Source organism: Mytilus californianus, unplaced genomic scaffold (assembly GCF_021869535.1).
Source record: "Mytilus californianus isolate M0D057914Y unplaced genomic scaffold, xbMytCali1.0.p SCAF_6, whole genome shotgun sequence".
Lineage (NCBI taxonomy): Eukaryota > Metazoa > Mollusca > Bivalvia > Mytilida > Mytilidae > Mytilus > Mytilus californianus.
The window spans coordinates 94,946,165-94,965,725 of NW_026262712.1; the positions used below are offsets into that span (position 1 = coordinate 94,946,165).

The 19,561-nt window shown below is 33.3% G+C and overlaps 2 protein-coding genes across 5 annotated transcripts in view; one reads left to right on the forward strand and one right to left on the reverse strand.

Moving 5' to 3' along the window:
• LOC127704886 (cysteine--tRNA ligase, cytoplasmic-like) overlaps positions 1-19,561 on the reverse strand; it is a 223,621-nt gene that overhangs the window by 86,476 nt on the left and 117,584 nt on the right. The window lies entirely within an intron of this gene.
• On the forward strand, positions 3,715-12,611 carry LOC127704885 (DC-STAMP domain-containing protein 2-like). Of its 3 annotated transcripts, none has more exons than XR_007983558.1 (4): positions 3,715-3,770; positions 5,024-5,990; positions 8,761-9,332; positions 9,453-9,475. XR_007983558.1 is itself a non-coding variant. In XM_052209117.1 (4 exons), exons 2-4 carry the CDS (start codon positions 5,034-5,036, stop codon positions 12,462-12,464), a joined length of 2,598 nt encoding a protein of 865 aa, XP_052065077.1. In that variant the 5' UTR covers positions 3,715-3,770; positions 5,024-5,033; the 3' UTR covers positions 12,465-12,611. The 3 variants fall into 3 exon arrangements, 2 of the variants coding, with proteins under 2 accessions (XP_052065077.1, XP_052065078.1); XM_052209117.1 differs by lacking the exon at positions 9,453-9,475 and adding an exon at positions 11,192-12,611 and having other exon boundaries at positions 8,761-9,128; XM_052209118.1 differs by lacking the exon at positions 9,453-9,475 and adding an exon at positions 9,333-9,431 and having other exon boundaries at positions 8,761-9,132.

Sequence of the window (19,561 nt, forward strand, 5' to 3'; positions counted from 1 at the left end):
CATTTTATGGTGCTTGTATGTCTGACGGTTCCTCAGATTTACACTCATTTTATGGTGCTTGTAATGTCTGAAGGTTCCTCCAATTTAAACTCATTTTATGGTGCTTGTATGTCTGAAGGTTCCTCAGATTTAAACTCATTTTATGGTGCTTGTTATGTCTGAAGGTTCCTCAGATCTAAACTCATTTTATGGTGCTTGTATGTCTGAAGGTTCCTCAGATTTAAACTCACTTTATGGTGCTTGTATGTCTGAAGGTTCCTCAGATTTAAACTCACTTTATGGTGCTTGTATGTCTGAAGGTTCCTCAGATTTAAACTCATTTTATGGTGCTTGTATGTCTGAAGGTTCCTCAGATTTAAACTCATTTTATGGTGCTTGTATGTCTGAAGGTTCCTCAGATTTAAACTCATTTTATGGTGCTTGTATGTCTGAAGGTTCCTCAGATTTAAACTCATTTTATGGTGCTTGTATGTCTGAAGGTTCCTCAGATTTAAACTCATTTTATGGTGCTTGTATGTCTGAAGGTTCCTCAGATTTAAACTCATTTTATGGCGCTTGTATGTCTGAAGGTTCCTCAGATTTAAACTAACTTTATGGTGCTTGTATGTCTGAAGGTTCCTCAGATTTAAACTCATTTTATGGTGCTTGTATGTCTGAAGGTTCCTCAGATTTAAACTCATTTTATGGTGCTTGTATGTCTGAAGGTTCCTCAGATTTAAACTCATTTTATGGTGCTTGTATGTCTGAAGGTTCCTCAGATTTAAACTCATTTTATGGTAAGTTTTTGTGATAAAGTCCTTTGTCTTTGATACTTTAAGTAATTGGTCCATTTTATTCAGTGCATAGAATTATTCTAAAAGAGAGTTGAAAGATACCAAAGGGACATTCAAACTCATAAGTCGAAAAATAAACTGACAACGCCATGGCTAAAAAAGAAAAAGACCAACAGACAAACAACAGTACACAAAACACAACATAGAAAACTAAAAACTAAGCAACACGAACCCCACCAAAAACTGGGGGTGATCTCAGGTGCTAAAGAAGGGTAAGCAGATCCTGCTCCACATGTGGCACCTGTCCTGTTGCCCATGTAAGACAAACTAGGTGATAAGTCTAATTCCGTAGGTCACATTCGGAGACAAGGGGACAGGATTGTAATTACGACAATTGGAACATATCCATCGTCATCTGTGAAACAGATATTCCATAACGGTCAACAAACCGTAAGGTGTACAAGTCTGTGTGACAGAGTTCTTCTGGAATTTCCGACATACTGATAGATCATTGATTATGTAAAATTCATATGATAGTGATACCTATAGTAAGAAATAAGTATTATAAAGATTTTCAACAGAAATTTGAAAATATATTAGTTAAGCATGCGAGACATATCTCTTGAATAACAACTCAACAAATTTACTCCTGAAAACTTCACCTAATAACCAGCTGTCAAATAATTTCCAACATCAATACAAACACAAGAGTGCACACACTGAAATGTCTCGCCTGCTTTACTACCATTGATTTTATGTTTATAGCCCTGAATATAAAGCTTTACTACAAGTATCACATTAACTTATCATGATCCAATAATATGAGGTCAAGGTCAGATAAACCAAGCCAGAAATACAGGTACACCTTACAATCATTCCATACATTGAATATAGTTGACCTATTGCTTATAGTATACAAGAAACAGACCAAACCATGAAAACTTTATATTGACCAATGAACCATGAATATGAGGTCAAGGCCAGATGAACCCTGCCAGACAGACATGTACACTTTACAATTATTCCATGGATCAAATATAGTTGACGTATCAAATATAGTATCGAAGAAACAAACTTAACCACAAAAACTTATCATTGACCAATGAACTATGATAATGAGGTCAAGGTCAGATGATACCTGCCAGTTGGACATGTACACCTCACAATCATTCCATACACCAAATATAGTAGACCTATTGCTTATAGTATCTGAGATATGGACTTGACAACGAAAAACTTGAACATTGTTCACTGATCCATGAAATGAGGTAATAGTCAAGTGAAAACTGTCTGACAGGCATGAGGACTGTGCAAGGTAGTCAAATACCAAATATAATCATCCTATTACTCATAATAAGAGAGAAATTAACATGTCAAAAAATCTTAACTTTTTTTTCAAATAGTCACTGAACCATGAAAATGAGGTCAAGGACAAAGGACATATGACAGACGGAAACTTCATAACATAAGGCATCTATATACAAAGTATGATTCATCTAGGTCTTCTACCTTCTGAAATATTAAGCTTTTAAGAAGTTAGTTAACACCGCCACCGCTGCTGCAAGATCACTATCCCTATGTCGAGCTTTCTGCGACAAAAGTCGCAGGCTCCACAAAAAATGGAGGGTAAACTAAAATTAAGTCATCATCAAAAACAGACAATTAAAGAGGGTTAACTAGAATTAGGTGATCTCAAAAACCAGACAATAGCAGAAGGTAAACTACAGTTATGTGATCACAGAAACCTGACAATAACAGAGGATAAACTAGAGTTAGGTGATCACAGACACCAGAAAATAATGGATGGTCAACAAGAGTTTAGTGATCACAGAAACCAGACAATAACAGAGGGTAAACTAGAATTAGTTGATCACAGAAACCAGACAATAACAGAGGGTAAACTAGAATTAGTTGATCACAGAAACCAGACAATAACGGAGGGTAAACTAGAATTAGTTGATCACAGAAACCAGACAATAACGGAGGGTAAACAAAAGTTTGGTGATCACAGAAACCAGACAATAATAGAGGGTAAACTAGAATTAGTTGATCACAGAACCAGACAATAACAGAGGGTAAACTAGAATTAGTTGATCACAGAAACCAGACAATGACGGAGGGTAAACAAAAGTTTGGTGATCACAGAAACCAGACAATATAAGGTAATCACAGAAACCTGACAATAACAGAGGATAAACTAGAGTTAGGTAATCACAGAAACCTGACAATAACAGAAGATAAACTAGAGTTAGGGGATCCCAGACACCAGAATATAACGGATGGTAAACAAGAGTTTGGTGATCACAGAAACCAGACAATAACAGAGGGTAAACTAGAATTAGTTGATCACAGAAACCAGACAAAAACAGAGGGTAAACTATAGTTAGGTGATCACGGAAACCAGACAATGAGGGAGGGTAAACTAGAGTTTGGTGATCACAGAAACCAGACAATGAGGGAGGGTAAACTAGAGTTTTATGATCACAGACACCAAACAATAATGAAGGGTCAACTAGATTCACCTGATCAAAGATTGAGTCTGGCTCTAAACATCAACCACTAAATAATCCTTATGCAGATTGGCAAATTTAAATTGACATTGTTTTTAGTGGCTCATTTCATTGTATTAAAATTTTAAAGTATCATTTATTATCCATAAACCTCAAATGGACAATGAGAAATAATACCTTTATTTGGCCAACAAAATTAAACACAGCACTGAGTACCTACTATGTCAGACTCCCCTCTTAAAATTTATGACATTAGTATAATTACTAATTATAGAATTTTGTATCTGATGAATACTAAACTAATTTACTAATTGTTTTTAACAATTTGATACTTAATTTGTCAATGATGGGTCAAACCAATAAACATGGATATGACAAATGAGTTCAGAGGTCAAATGAATATGCATGTATTTATCAGCAGTGATATCCATTCAAAGGTTAGATTAAGTTAGATTCTTTACATTCATTCAAAGCTGTAGAAACTAAGGTAAGTTACATTCTTTACATTATCTTTTTTAAAATGAATTTCTTAATTCAAATAAATTTAATCTCTATTATATCTGCATTTTATTTAAATGCATAACCAAAACTGCTACTCATAATTAAAAGAATGAAATGTTTCAAGTTTTGAATATCAGTAAATACAACTAATCATTCATGTTTAGATGGATCATAGTGGTTTTAATCTTTTTTATGATAATAATTTTTATTCAACATTATGTAAATTCATAATGATTGTACAGTATAATTTTAAACCCATCCCCTTCTATAAAAAATAAAATAATAAAATAAATAAATAATATTTTTATAAAAATAAATAAAACAGCATTACCTGCAAAGGTCATACCATGACATTTAAAATGTGTAAGTTGTAAATTTCAAGTTCTTATAACTTAAATTTTTTCAAATGTAGTGGCAAATTTCAATTATATATGTACCACTTTGGACGTCCATAAAACAGAACATTATGCCTCCCTCACAGTATAAACAAGTGTCACTAACAGATGAGATGTAAAAAAGAATGTAAAAAACATGACTATATACATATATATATATCATGAATATCATGAAGTGGACACACTCATGTAATGAAATAGCTATTTGTACATAATAGCATAATGATTAGAATACTTCAAAGTTTTATTTCTTTTATCTTAAAGTTTATAAGTTGACAAGTAGATCAAATTTACATAAAAACATATGACTGTGGCAAGTTAAAAAATTGAAAACAACATGTGTAATAATTTCATGCGTATGAAGCGCTTTTCTGGATTAAGGTGTAAATGTCCCTTAGATTGGTAAATGTCAAGGAAACCAAATCCAACAAGTACCTGGTATAAACTTCCATATATAGTAGAACAATTATAGATAACTGAGAAGTTGGTTATATGTCAATGAAACAGCAACCCAATGATACATTAAAAAGTAAAATAACAAAAATACCGAACTCCAAGGAAAACTCAAAACGGAAAGTCCCTTATCAAATGGCAAAATCAAAAGCTCAAACACATCAAACGAATGGAAAACAACTATCATATTCCTGACTTGGTACGTCCTGGCATTTCCTTATGTAGAAAATGATGGATTAAACCTGGTTTTATAGCTAGCTAAACCTCTCACTTGTATGACAGTCACATATAATAAAGCAATGTCCTATTTGTTTCATTATTAAATATCAACTTTAAGAATAAATAAATATATATTTTAAGAGATAATTTTTCTGTTTGTTTTAAATTCCAGGTCTGCAATCATGTTTAAAGTCAGATTTACATACCAAGCCTCCGTAGATACAGACATCAACCTTTGTGTCGGGGATATTATATCCAATGTCGAGGATGTCAGTAATGGCTGGTCTATGGGGCTAAATATATCAACTGGTAAAACTGGAACATTTCCAACTAATTTCATTGTCAAGAAATTGTCATTCAAAGACAAGGTCAAAAGAATGTCATTGGCAAAGAAGATGACTGATGAATTAGTCCTGATGTCCAAAAACAACAGCGAAAGTACAGAAACTTTGGTTCCTCGGAATAAGGCAGAAATTCCTGATCATGTCTTACAAAGAAGACTAACTCGTGTTCCTGGACATTCAAATATTATAGGTGTCAAACTTCCTAAAATGGTTCCAAAGCCAGTCAAATCCTTTGGAAACAACCTGGTCCAAAGTAGTCGTGGTGAATATAGGATCCTGAAAGCCATCTTTGGGATATTTGGAGGTTTTATTGCCTGTGGAATCCTGTTTGTTCTTTTACGATACAGTTATGATTATTCTCTACAAAACTCTTGCTACATAACACTTGGATTATCCCTTCCTATATGTGTAGCATTAGCCCTGTCTACGCACATGAGATGCATCTTTTTACTGATGGTTCCAAACCTGTTCACTGGAAAAGGACGAGCTGTATTTATGTCCATTATTTTTGCCATGTTACTTGCTGGTCCTGTAGTCAACATTGTATACAATGCAGAGCAAGCATCTGAATCAATGGCCTGCACCCAGGAACTGATCTACAACCAGACTTCTATCCTCAGAAGTCAGCTTGAAGAACCAATCAGAAGAATAGAACGGACAATTTATGAAGGCCTTGACAAGTTGAAGAACATTGCAAATTCTATTAAAAGTGCTATTGCACCAGTTACTAATGCAGTTGATGCTTTTGTGAATGGTCTCAATGCAGCTAAGAATGCACTAGAAAATGCAGCTAAGGTATTAGTTTAATTTACTTTAGTGAAACAGTTATGGTATCATATTTGCAGTTTAAGAAAAAAAGATATGAAATAGAATTTATCCGTGCTTTTTTCACAAGTAGCTTGTTAGGAAGCAGAACAAATAAATGTAACATGTATATTTTAATTGCTATTTATTTAGAGTTCTTCAAAGGAATTTTGTATTATGGGACATTAATTGGACTGACACTGTTCGAAATTTGTCAATCCATGATGTCATACATTCTTTCTCTGGACTGAGAAGAAATTAGCAGTTGCTAATGGACCTCAGATACTAGCGGTTATTATATATCTCAAGCAGGTTGCATGATATGAAAAATTATCATCGAAAGATCAAAGAAAAATATACCAAATAGCGATTAACAGAGATAACAATTTTAATTATACCATACCAAGATAACAAATACCAATAGTAACTATATATAAGATAACAAATACCATTAGTAACTATATATAAGATAACAAATACCAATACATGTAGTAACTATATATAAGATAACAAATACCAATAGTAACTATATATAAGATAACAAATACCAATAGTAACTATATATAAGATAACAAATACCAATACATGTAGTAACTATATATAAGATATATGAGTACTAATTGTAAGATCCCAAAATATCAGGGCTAATTGCAAGATCCCAAAATATCAGTGCTAATTGTAAGATCCCAAAATATCAGTGCTAATTGTAAGATCCAAAAATATCAGTAATAATTGTAAGATCCCAAAATATCAGTACTAATTGTAAGATCCCAAAATATCAGTACTAATTGTAAGATCCCAAAATATCAGTATTAATTGTAAGATCCCAAAATATCTATAATTTATAAGAACAAAGATATAAGTACTATTTTTAAGACACCATCAAAACTAATAATAAGTTTTCAATATATCAGTCTTAATAATTAGATACAAATATATCAGAACTAGTTATAAGATACCAATATATCAGTTAAAATTATAACATACCAAGATATCTTCATGATTAGACAGTAATAAATCATTATGATAAGATATGAAAATATCAGTACTTATTATAAGATGCTGATATCAGAACTTAATTCAAGAGAATAAAAGAACAGAGTTCCAGTGTCCTCTGTGTTGCACATATTTTTTCTATCCAAGGTACAAGGGCCATTACTAAAAAAAAACACTTTTTTTTGTTCTTTAAAAACTTTTTATAAATATCTTAGAAAAATGAAGGCTTTGGAGCAATTACAATGCGATTTCCATTACAACTAATATTTCCAAGGGGCATAACTCGTTAAAAATAATTATATTTGACACAGCATAGGTTTCTGACACAGAATGAATGTGGTCTAAGAACTTAAAATTTTTTAATTTACCTATTCAAACCATATCATTATTATTTGCTTTTATATATAAATCAGAAATAACCAATTTAAAATAGAAAATTTTAAAGAAAAAAAAAATCCCTCCCCTAAATTTTTTTAACCCCCTTATGATTCATCACCCCCAAACTCAATCCCAGCCTTCCCTTTGTGGTATGGTACCTTGCAGTACAATTTCAGAGAGATCCATACACTTGAACACAAGTTATTGTCTGGAAACTAGAAAAATGCTTGTTTTTAGGCCCGTTTTTGGCCCCAAATTCCAAAACATTTCGGGCAATTACCCCCAAACTCAAACCCAGCTTTCCTTTTGTGATATGGAACCTTGTAGTACAATTTCATAAAGATCCATACACTTACACACAAGTTATTGTCCTGAAACTAGAAAAATGCTTGTTTTTTGCCCCTTTTTGGCCCCTAATTCCTAAAATTTTGAGGCAATTACCCCAAAAATCAATCCCAGCCTTCCCTATGTGGTATAGTACCTTGCAGTACAATTTCAGAGAGATCCATACACTTGAACACAAGTTATTGTCTGGAAACTAGAAAAGTGCTATTTTTGGCCCCTTATTCCTAAACGTTATGGGCAATTACCCCCAAACTCAATTCCAGCTTTCCCTTTGTGATATGGAACCTTGTAGTTCAATTTCAGAAAGATCCATACACTTACACACAAGTTATTATCATGAAACTAGAAAAATGCTTCTTTTTTGGCCCCTAATTCCTAAAATTTTCAGGCAATTACCCCCAAAATCAATCCCAGCATTCCCTTTGCGATATGGAACCTTGTGGTACAATGTCAGAGAGATCCATACACTAACACACAAGTTATGTCTGGAAGTTACAAAAATGCTTATTTTTGGCCCCTAATTCCTTAACTGTTGGTACCATAACCCCCAAAATCAATCCCAACCTTCCTTTTGTGGTATTGAACCTTATGGTAAAATTTCATGGAGATCCATTCACTTAAACTATAGTTAGAGTGCAAAATCCAATGTGTCTTCGGACGACGACAACGACGACGACGCCAACGTCATACCAATATACGACCAACAAATTTTTAATTTTTGCTGTCGTATAAAAATCACATATACAATGTATGTCACAGGAACCACAAAATAACTTAAGTGTTACTTATATAAAACACAAGGTAAGCCACAGACAATAAAATATAAAGAGAATCTAGTCATATTTGTTTACTTTGTTATATCTTCCTATCTAAAGCTAAATGTTATTTGATATGACTCAAACATTATTAGTAACTTTCTCTGCTTTTCTATTATTTCCTCCCTTTTACCTGTTTTCTTTGATTTCTAGTTTTTCTCCTTTTAAATACGTTTCCACACATTTCTTTTTTTCTCCCTGTATCACTGTACTTTTTATTTTCCTAGGAGTGTAGTAATGGTATTAACACAGCTCAGTCTAAATGTGAGCAGGGAATCAACAGTGCTAAATCCGAGTGTGAAAAAGCACTTAATTCTGTTGACCCTACAGACGATATTATCAACTTTGGGAAAGACGTGGCTAATACTGGGGATTCAGTAGTGAGGTCAATTGGAAATGGTTTCCGTAGGGTGTTTGGGAAAAAAAGGAAAAGAAGGAGAGCTATGACAGAGGAAGAGAAAAATGCAATAGAGTTAGCTAAACAGCTGATTGGGCAAGACACACCATTACAAAGATATGGTATCTACCTAAAATCTAGGAATGCTGAGAAGATAACCAATGACACCCGACTGCATAAACAGCATTCACTGAAAAGGTAGGTTAGAGAATAAACATAAACCACATGTACTGAAATGGTAGGTTAGAGAATAAACATAAACCACATGTACTGAAAAGGTAGGTTAGAGAATAAACATAAACCACATGTACTGAAATGGTAGGTTACAGAATAAACATAAACCACATGTACAGAAATGGTAGGTTACAGAATAAACATAAACCACATGTACTGAAATGGTAGGTTACAGAATAAACATAAACCACAAGTACTGGAATGGTAGGTTAGAGAATAAACATAAACCACATGTACAGAAATGGTAGGTTACAGAATAAACATAAACCACATGTACTGGAATGGTAGGTTACAGAATAAACATAAACCACATGTACTGAAATGGTAGGTTACAGAATAAACATAAACCACATGTACTGAAATAGAAAGTTAGAGAATAAACATAAACCACATGTACTGAAATGGTAGGTTACAGAATAAACATAAACCACATGTACAGAAATGGTAGGTTAGAGAATAAACATAAACCACATGTACTGAAAAGGTAGGTTAGAGAATAAACATAAACCACATGTACTGAAATGGTAGGTTACAGAATAAACATAAACCACATGTACAGAAATGGTAGGTTACAGAATAAACATAAACCACAGGTACTGAAATGGTAGGTTACAGAATAAACATAAACCACAAGTACTGGAATGGTAGGTTAGAGAATAAACATAAACCACAAGTACAGAAATGGTAGGTTGAGAATAAACATAAACCACATGTACTGAAATAGAAGGTTAGAGAATAAACATAAACCACATGTACTGAAATGGTAGGTTACAGAATAAACATAATACACATGTACAGAAATGGTAGGTTAGAGAATAAACATAAACCACATGTACTGAAATGGTAGGTTACAGAATAAACATAAACCACAAGTACTGGAATGGTAGGTTAGAGAATAAACATAAACCACAAGTACAGAAATGGTAGGTTAGAGAATAAACATAAACCACATGTACTGAAATAGAAGGTTAGAGAATAAACATAAACCACATGTACTGAAATGGTAGGTTACAGAATAAACATAAACCACATGTACAGAAATGGTAGGTTAGAGAATAAACATAAACCACATGTACTGAAATGGTAGGTTACAGAATAAACATAAACCACAAGTACTGGAATGGTAGGTTAGAGAATAAACATAAACCACAAGTACAGAAATGGTAGGTTAGAGAATAAACATAAACCACATGTACTGAAATAGAAAGTTAGAGAATAAACATAAACCACATGTACTGAAATGGTAGGTTACAGAATAAACATAAACCACATGTACAGAAATGGTAGGTTAGAGAATAAACATAAACCACATGTACTGAAATGGTAGGTTACAGAATAAACATCAACCACATGTACTGAAATGGTAGGTTAGAGAATAAACATAAACCACATGTACAGAAATGGTAGGTTAGAGAATAAACATAAACCACATGTACAGAAATGGTAGGTTAGAGAATAAACATAAACCACATGTACAGAAATGGTAGGTTAGAGAATAAACATAAACCACATTCACTGAAATGGTAGGTTAGAGAATAAACATAAACCACATTCACTGAAATGGTAGGTTAGAGAATAAACATAAATCATGAAGATTGCAATTCAAATGATACATACAAAAAATTCTTCCAACATTTAGTCAAATACATATGGCATTTTATGATCCGGACATTCTTACTGCTTAGAACACATACGGTACATACCAACAAAAGTTGTCTTGACATGATGCAAAAATGAACAAACTAACTGTGCTATATTAAAACATGTGTTTCAAGGATTAAGACATTTATTTGTTGCCTTTATTGTATTTATTTTGCACCTTCTTTGTTTGGTTTAAGTATTTTTCAGAGGAATGATATCAATGGCATTATTGATATTATTTTTCAAACTGGACATTTTGGTAACTAAAAAGAAAATCAAAAAATAAATTGCTACAAAGTCTGCTTAACACAAAAATGTGCCTCAAAGTATAAGTCGAATTACAGTATTTCAGTTTATCAATCATGAACATTTAATTTCCTTTGTAGGTCAAAGAGAGGGGTTTTGGATAAGATATGTGTCGTTCTTGACATTGGCGATGTTTGTAAAGTTGTCCAAGTAGCCAATGTTCTCGTCTGTAAGCCTATTAAATTCATATCAACTGTCATAGAAGGTGCGAATAATGCGGTTAATTCCGTCCTTAACACTGTCATCTCCTTCTTTTATTTTGACTTTGATGGAGGTATCAGTGCAACTGGAAATATCAATTCCTCAAAAACAGCAGCACAAATCATTTCCGAAGTGAAAGCTGACATACAGTCTAGAACTAAATGGATTCTAACAGTATCTGGTATAGTCAGTAACATTCTCATCATCACTCTATTGTTATTATTTCTCAAGTCAATCTTCTATCTTAAGAAGTTCCTCAGTAAGGATCGCTATGACAATATCTACATTACAAAGGCTTTCAAGATTTATGACCAGCAATGCAAAGCACAGGGAAAACCATCAGTTTTGCCACTGAAGAGAAAGGAACGCAGAAACTATGCAGACACTCGGTCACCATGGCTGTCATCAAAAGAAATAGCTCATGCTAAAACTGGTATTACTAAAATTGGAATTCATCTCTTGATAGCTACTGTTATCATTGTCTTTGACTATGTCCTTTACTTTGTTCTGATGCTCATTGATCGCTATGGTAACCTGAATATAAATATTGGTGGCAACAGTTATCTGAATGTATCAGTAGAAGGCAGTGGATTTATTTCAGCATTTTTGAGAGCTTTCCTAACCACTGTTGAATTGAATTCTGACTTTGGTGTAGAGTTTAACCTAACAACTTGTATCCCTAATCCCAGTAAACCAGATGACAATAATATCTACAAGTTTAGTTTTCTTTACTTCTTTGCATTTGTATTCCTTATAATGCAGGCTTATGGTTTACGTTTAAGAAGGAAAATTGTCACATTCTTCTATCCAGAACGAGATATTGAGAGGATAAAATTTCTTCATGAGAAAATACGACACCAGAGAAAATCCCTGTTGAATTGGCTGACCCAGCATGTCATATCTCGTAACAAGCAATTCCATATGGAAAATCGTATAACTTTCCGTGGATGGATGGAATACCGCTGTCCAATATTTGCTAGATATTTTTGCCCTTGTCTACCGAAATACAAGATATGCATAAGTTGTGAAAATAAGCACAATGGTACAATTCAATTCCATCAATGTGAGAAATGTCAGTCTAATTATTGTGAGGAATGTTTTGGAGACATGAAGTACAGTTGTCTCATTTGTAATACTAAATCAAACATGTAAAAACCTCATGCTTACCTATAGCAACATTCTGTCCTGAACATGGATTCTTCACAAAAGTGGAGTGTGTACATTTAATATCATACATATACATATATATATATATATATATCTACTTTAACCGAAAAATATACTATGAATCAATAAATATTTGTGGATAAATTCTCTCTTCCTTTTGAATAAGAAACAAAAGACAGAGCAATTATCCAAACAACAGACATTGCAGTTCATTCAATAACAGACAACAACAGATAATGCAATCTACCCAAAATCAGACAGTGCATTCCACCCAATAACAGATAACAGACATTGCAATTCGCTCAAAACAGAAAGTGCAATTCACCTAACTGTAGACAGTGCAACTCATCTAACTGGACACTTCAGTTCACCCCTACCCCCAAACAAAAAGCAAAACAATACACATACAGTGTAATTCACAGAATAAGATAATCACGAGAAAGAGACATAAACACAACATTACTGTTTTTGTCTCAATCGATTTATGACTTTCGAACAGCGGTATACTACTGTTGCCTTTATTTACAGCATAATTTTGTCACTCAACCATGAAATATATGTCTTGGTGACACAAATTAAGTATTTAACAGTATTGTACTATACAAGATAAGTGTTGAATTATTTGTATCTGATTATAAGTACCCTTTTAAAATTAATGAACCCTACTTATTAATTTCTGGAAACAAAGACAAAATGCATTCTTAATGTTCTGTGGATTCATTATTATTCGTCAGATACCAAATTTCCTTGATTTATTTGGGAACAGGTGAACAACAATTTACAAATTTTCTATAGGCTTGTATGCCGACGTTGGCAAAATCATTATATTAAATATTCACAAAAAGTTTTCCACAATCCACAAAAATTGGTACTCATGAAAATAAATCAATCCACAGTAATCACCAGAAACATTATCCTGTCATCAAAAAGCCTTGCATATAATTCAGACAGGCTTCGATCGTACAATGTGTCATAAAAATAGATTCAAATGATACTTCAGTTAAAAACACTGCAACATGGAGACTTGTTTTTTTCATTTTCTCTGTAATTTAAAGTTAGCTCAAGTACTTCATTTTATGGCAATGAAATCATGCCCTCTAATGAGACCCCAAGGGTTGACTATTGTATAGAATATGATCATACCTTTACTTCTCCCCTATAGCACTAAAACCCTTGTGTTGGGCTTCAATTTGTCATCGCATAGTGTATAAATACAGTCATTTCAAGTCAAAATGGCGACATTAAATCTTATGCCCCATGAAGGGTGAGTGATATGCTCTCTGTATGTCAAAGAACCCTAGCAAGAACTCCTGTGGGATCTGTATCTGGCCTGTCCAAGACAAAAATTGTTGCCACTATCAAACATATCCTCATTATCTAGTGGCAATCTAAAGTTACTGTGAATCTTCCTGGTCAATTAATTAAAAAATCTTATTCGCTTTTTCAGAATCTAAAGGATTATGGGTAATTTCATTGTTCATACCCCAAAATGAAAATAACTCCATTGTCAGTGGTTGAATTTCCATTGTTTAGGATGTTGTTAGCCAATGGCAAAAAATCGGTGCAAGGTTTTGAAAATATTACCCAAAATGCATTAGATTCTGAATTAAACTGTGAATTATATTAATTGTTAATTTGATCTACTTCTAAAATATGCATGAACTATTTGCCACTGTTCATCAAGCAAGTAAGAAACAATCAATCAATCAATATTACATTAAAACATAAGCTATGGCAATGAAGGACATTTAATAGCATGTTTTTTTTAATTAGTCAGCACTCAATCTTATTTAGAAAAAGACAAATACAAGATTTCATAAATTTTCTGTGTCACAGGAAACAAAAACAAAAAAGAAAACAACAATTAATTGACAAGGAAATAAAATTAACATCTTTGTTCATAGGAAATGTCTCTTTTCCTTTAAAGGGTTCCCCAGGAAATGATTATACAGTTCAAGTAAATTTAACATTTCCTTTAAAGGGGCATTAGCTAAGAGTTGTACAAAAATTTAAAATATGATTCTTTTTGTTTCAAGTATCAATAGAAGCGAAATTTTGAAATAATATTTAGTTACAAGCAGTTAGTTTGGCCCAAATTTGTCAAAATAAGCTTATAAACATTGCTGATGTATTATATACTTCACTTGCAAGTGAATAATTCGACCTCATGTGAATCTGTATTCATGTGAACTTCAATTTAACCGCTTAGCCAGAGATGGGGTACGCATGTAATAGGCGTGTTCGACTATTAAAAGGAAAAGAATGTATACATTGAAAGTGAAACAAGGGTGAACCATTTTGTTGACTGATTCAATCCCAAAAAAAAAATCCTTCTTATACAGGTAAAAAAACGATGATTAACATATCGTTTTAACCTATAACATGAAATCAAACAGACCTAGAAAATTCAATTGCATGTGGTCGCTTTCTATTTCTATTTCTATTTATGTTCATATCGGGTTAAATGACCGTCGGCAGTCTTCCGAGGTCATCTCAATGGTTAATTAGATGGCGTCTAGACTAAAATACACATGAAATGCTGATATTTTATCGAGTCCATGTATTGTTAATTGTTTATTTTAGACTTTTTGTATTTTAGTATGTTATACATCAAATATGTAAATCTGAGGTAAGAAAAAAAATAAATGGAAAATGAGTCCCCATGGACACAGATAATGCCCCCGCTTGCATACAACATTATAAAAGGGACATAACTCAAAAACAATAAAAGTGACGCTTCCCAAATTTGTACTAGATCTGAGTTTTGTGGTAATAAGTATTGTGAATAGGTTTCATAATGTTTGGTTGGGGCAAACTTAAGTTACAGAACGGAAACTAAAAATTTTGCAATTTTTCGATTTATAAAGGGGCATTACTCGGTAATGGTTAAAGTGACGCCACTAAAATTCACCTTGATCTGTGTCTTGTGGTAATGAGCATTGTGTATAAGTTTTATAACATTTGGTTGAGGCAACTTAAGTTAGAGAACAGAAACTAAAAATTTTGCATTTTTTTTTCCATTTATAAAGGGGCATAACTCGAGAATGGTTAAAGTGACCCCAACAAAATTCAAACTTGATCTGTGTTTTGTCGTAAAAAGCACTGTGTATAAGTTTCATAACTGGTGGATGTTATGTCCCCGAGAGTTATCTTCTTATATGCCAATGCTGGTGGATGTTACGTCCCCCAGAGTTATCTTCTTATATGCCAATGCTGGTGGATGTTACGTCCCCGAGAGTTATCTTCTTATATTCCAATGCTGGTGGATGTTACATCCCCAAGAGTTATCTTCTTATATGCCACTACTGGTAGATGTTACGTCCCCGTGAGTTATCTTCTTATATGACACTGCTGGTGGATGTTACATCCCCAAGAGTTATTTTCTTATATGCCACTACTGGTAGATGTTACGTCCCCGTGAGTTATCTTCTTATATGACACTGCTGGTGGATGTTACATCCCCAAGAGTTATTTTCTTATATGCCACTACTGGTAGATGTTACGTCCCTGTGAGTTATCTTCTTATATGACACTGCTGGTGGATGTTACGTCCCCCAGAGTTATCTTCTTATATGCCAATGCTGGTGGATGTTACGTCCCCGAGAGTTATCTTCTTATATTCCAATGCTGGTGGATGTTACGTCCCCCAGAGTTATCTTCTTATATGCCAATGATGGTGGATGTTACATCCCTGAGAGTTATCTTCTTGTATGCCAATGCTGGTGGATGTTACGTCCCTGAGAGTTATCTTCTTGTATGCCAATGCTGGTGGATGTTATGTCCCCCGAGAGTTATCTTATGTATGCCAATGCTGGTGGATGTTACATCCCTGAGAGTTATCTTCTTGTATGCCAATGCTGGTGGATGTTATGTCCACCGAGAGTATCACCAGCCCACTAGTTTGCACTTTTGTGCTGATGAAATATCACTGATATTTATTTTCATGTTCTGTAAATCTAATGTTTATAATAAAATGCTTCGCTGGGGCGCAGCTTGATACGACCGCAGAGGTCGAACCCTGAACAGTTGGGGCAATTATGGACACAACATTCAAGCTTGATACAGCTCTGAATTTGGATTGTTATTAAATATTTGACACAGCATAGGTTTCTGACACAGAATTTACCTATTATGGTCCAATGTCCAAAATCAAAATACATGGTTAGATTCAGCATATCAAAGAACCCCATATATTCAATTTTTGTTAAAATCAAACAAAGTTTAATTTTGGACCCTTTGGACCTTAATGTAGACCAATTTAAAAAACGGGACTTAAAATTAAAAATCTAAATACACAGTTAGATTTGGAATATCAAAAAACCCCAATAATTCAATTTTTGATGAAATCAAACGAAGTTTAATTTTGGACCCTTTTGACCTCAATATGAACCAATTTGATAGCGGGGCCCACAAATAAAAAATCTAAGTTCATGGTTAGATTCAGCATATCAAAGAACCCCATATATTCAATTTTTGTTGAAATCAAAAAAAAATATAATTTTGGACCCCAACTTGGACCAACTTGAAAACTGGGCCCATAATCAAAAATCTAAACACATGTTTAGATTCAGCATATCAAAGAACCCCAAGAATTCAATTTTTGTTAAAATCAAACTAAGTTTAATTTTGGACCCTTTGGACCTCAATGAAGACCAATTTAAAAAACGGGACCCAAATTAAAAATCTAAAAACACGGTTAGATCTGGCATATCAAAGAACCCCAATAATTCAATTTTCGATGAAATCAAACAAAGTTTAATTTTGAACCCTTTTGACCTCAATATGAACCAATTTGATAGTGGGGCCTACAAATAAAAAATCTAAATACATGGTTAGATTCAGCATATCAAAGAACCTCATATATTCAATTTTTGTTGAAATCAAACAAAGTTTAATTTTGGACCCCAATTTGGACCAACTTGAAAACTGGGCCCATAATCAAAAATCTAAATACATGTTTAGATTCAGCATATCAAAGAACCCCATATATTCAATTTTTGTTGAAATCAAACAAAGTTTAAATACTGGAACCTATCTTGGACCAACTTGAAAACTGGGCCCATAATCAAAAATCTAAACACATGTTTAGATTCAGCAAATCAAAGAACCCCAAGAATTCAATTTTTGTTAAAATCAAACTAAGTTTAATTTGGACCCTTTGGACCTCAATGTAGACCAATTTAAAAAACAGGACCCAAAATTAAAAACCTAAATACACGGTTAGATTTGGAATATCAAAGAACCCCAATAATTCAATTTTAGATGAAATCAAACAAAGTTTAATTTTGGACCCTTTTGACCTCAATATGAACCAATTAGATAACGGGGTCCACAAATAAAAAATCTAAATACATGGTAAGATTCAGCATATCAAAGAACCCCATATATTCAATTTTTGTTGAAATCAAACAAAGTTTAATTTTGGACCCCAATTTGGACCAACTTGAAAACTGGGCCAAAAATCAAAAATCTAAATACATGTTTAGATTCAGCATATCAAAGAACCTCATATATTCAATTTTTGCTAAAATCAAACAAAGTTTAATTTTGGACCCTTTGGACATTAATGTAGACCAATTTGAAAACTGGACCCAAAATTAAAAATCTAAATACACTGTTAGATTCGGCATAACAAATAAATATTTGAAATTTGAAAAAAAAATAATATTTGAAGAATAATTCTTTTTAATTTCTGAAATCTGAAATGAGAAAAAATTGGCCCCCCACAATTTCTTTTTATCCCCCCCCCTTTTTCCCCCCAAAAAATTCTTTCCCTCAAGATATGGTCATAATCTCAATTCAAATTTCCAATGGAGTTGGCAACCATAATTACCCATTTAAATTTACCATAGTGCTAACTTAATCTATTTTATAATAGAATTAATAAAAATATAGTGTCAAATCTTTCATATGGATTTTTTTGTAAAAAAAAAAGATGAAAACATTTGCAGATATTTTTACTGGTCTTCCTTTATAAATATGCATTTCTTTAAACATAATTTAAAAGCAGTGTAAGGGAAGTAACCAAAACGTTGTATTTGGATTACCTCCCTTACACTGTTTTAGATTATCTTTATTGTTCATTAACCATTACTTTATACATAATTTAAAAGCAGTGTAAGGGAGATAATTTCAATGATGTATTTGATTTATCTCCCTTACACTGCTTTAAATTATGTTTTGTACTAAAGTATTTGTCCATTAACCAGGACAACCTTGTTTTTCCCCCTTTTTTGCCCCTAATTCCTAAACGGTTTGAGCCATAACCCCCCAAAGCAAATCCTAACCATCCCTTTGTGGTATGGAAACTTGTAGTATAATTTCAGAGAGATCCATACACCGTTCCACAGTTATTGTCTGGAAACTAGAAAATGCTCATTTTTGGCCCCTTTTTGGCCCCTAATTCCTTAACTGTTGGTACCATAACCCCCAAAATCAATCCCAACCTTCCTTTTGTGGTATTTAACCTTATGGTCAAATTTCAAAAAGATCCATTCACTTAAACTAAAGTTAGAGTGCGAAAACCAATATGTATTCGGACGACGACGCCGGACGACGACGACGACGCCGGACGACGACGACGACGACGACGACGATGACGACGCCATCGTCATACCAATATACGACCACAAAATTTTTTTGCGGTCGTATAAAAACTTGAAATATTCAAAACACTTATGTTTTTCTACCACCAAGCATAGATTGCCTTAGCCATATTTAACTTTAGTTTTCTATGTTTTTTTTGTACTGTTGTTTGTCTGTTGGTCTTTTTTTTTTTTTTAGAGTTTTCAGTTATTAATGCTCTTCAACTTTGCATTTGATTTGGCTTTCCAACTATGTTTATCAGAGCTCCACTGACGAGTTTTTGTAGATGAAAAGCGCATCTGGTGTGTGAACATATATTTGTTCCGCATAATACTTGTTCCCCCTGGAACAAAACTATGGATAATAAAAGTTCTTGGGAACAAACATTACATAATATTATTTCCACCTTCATCAGTTTTTTTCCTGGAACTAAAACATCATATGGTTTCATAATATGTGTTCCTCTAAAGAAAGAGTGTCATTTGATTTTTTACACC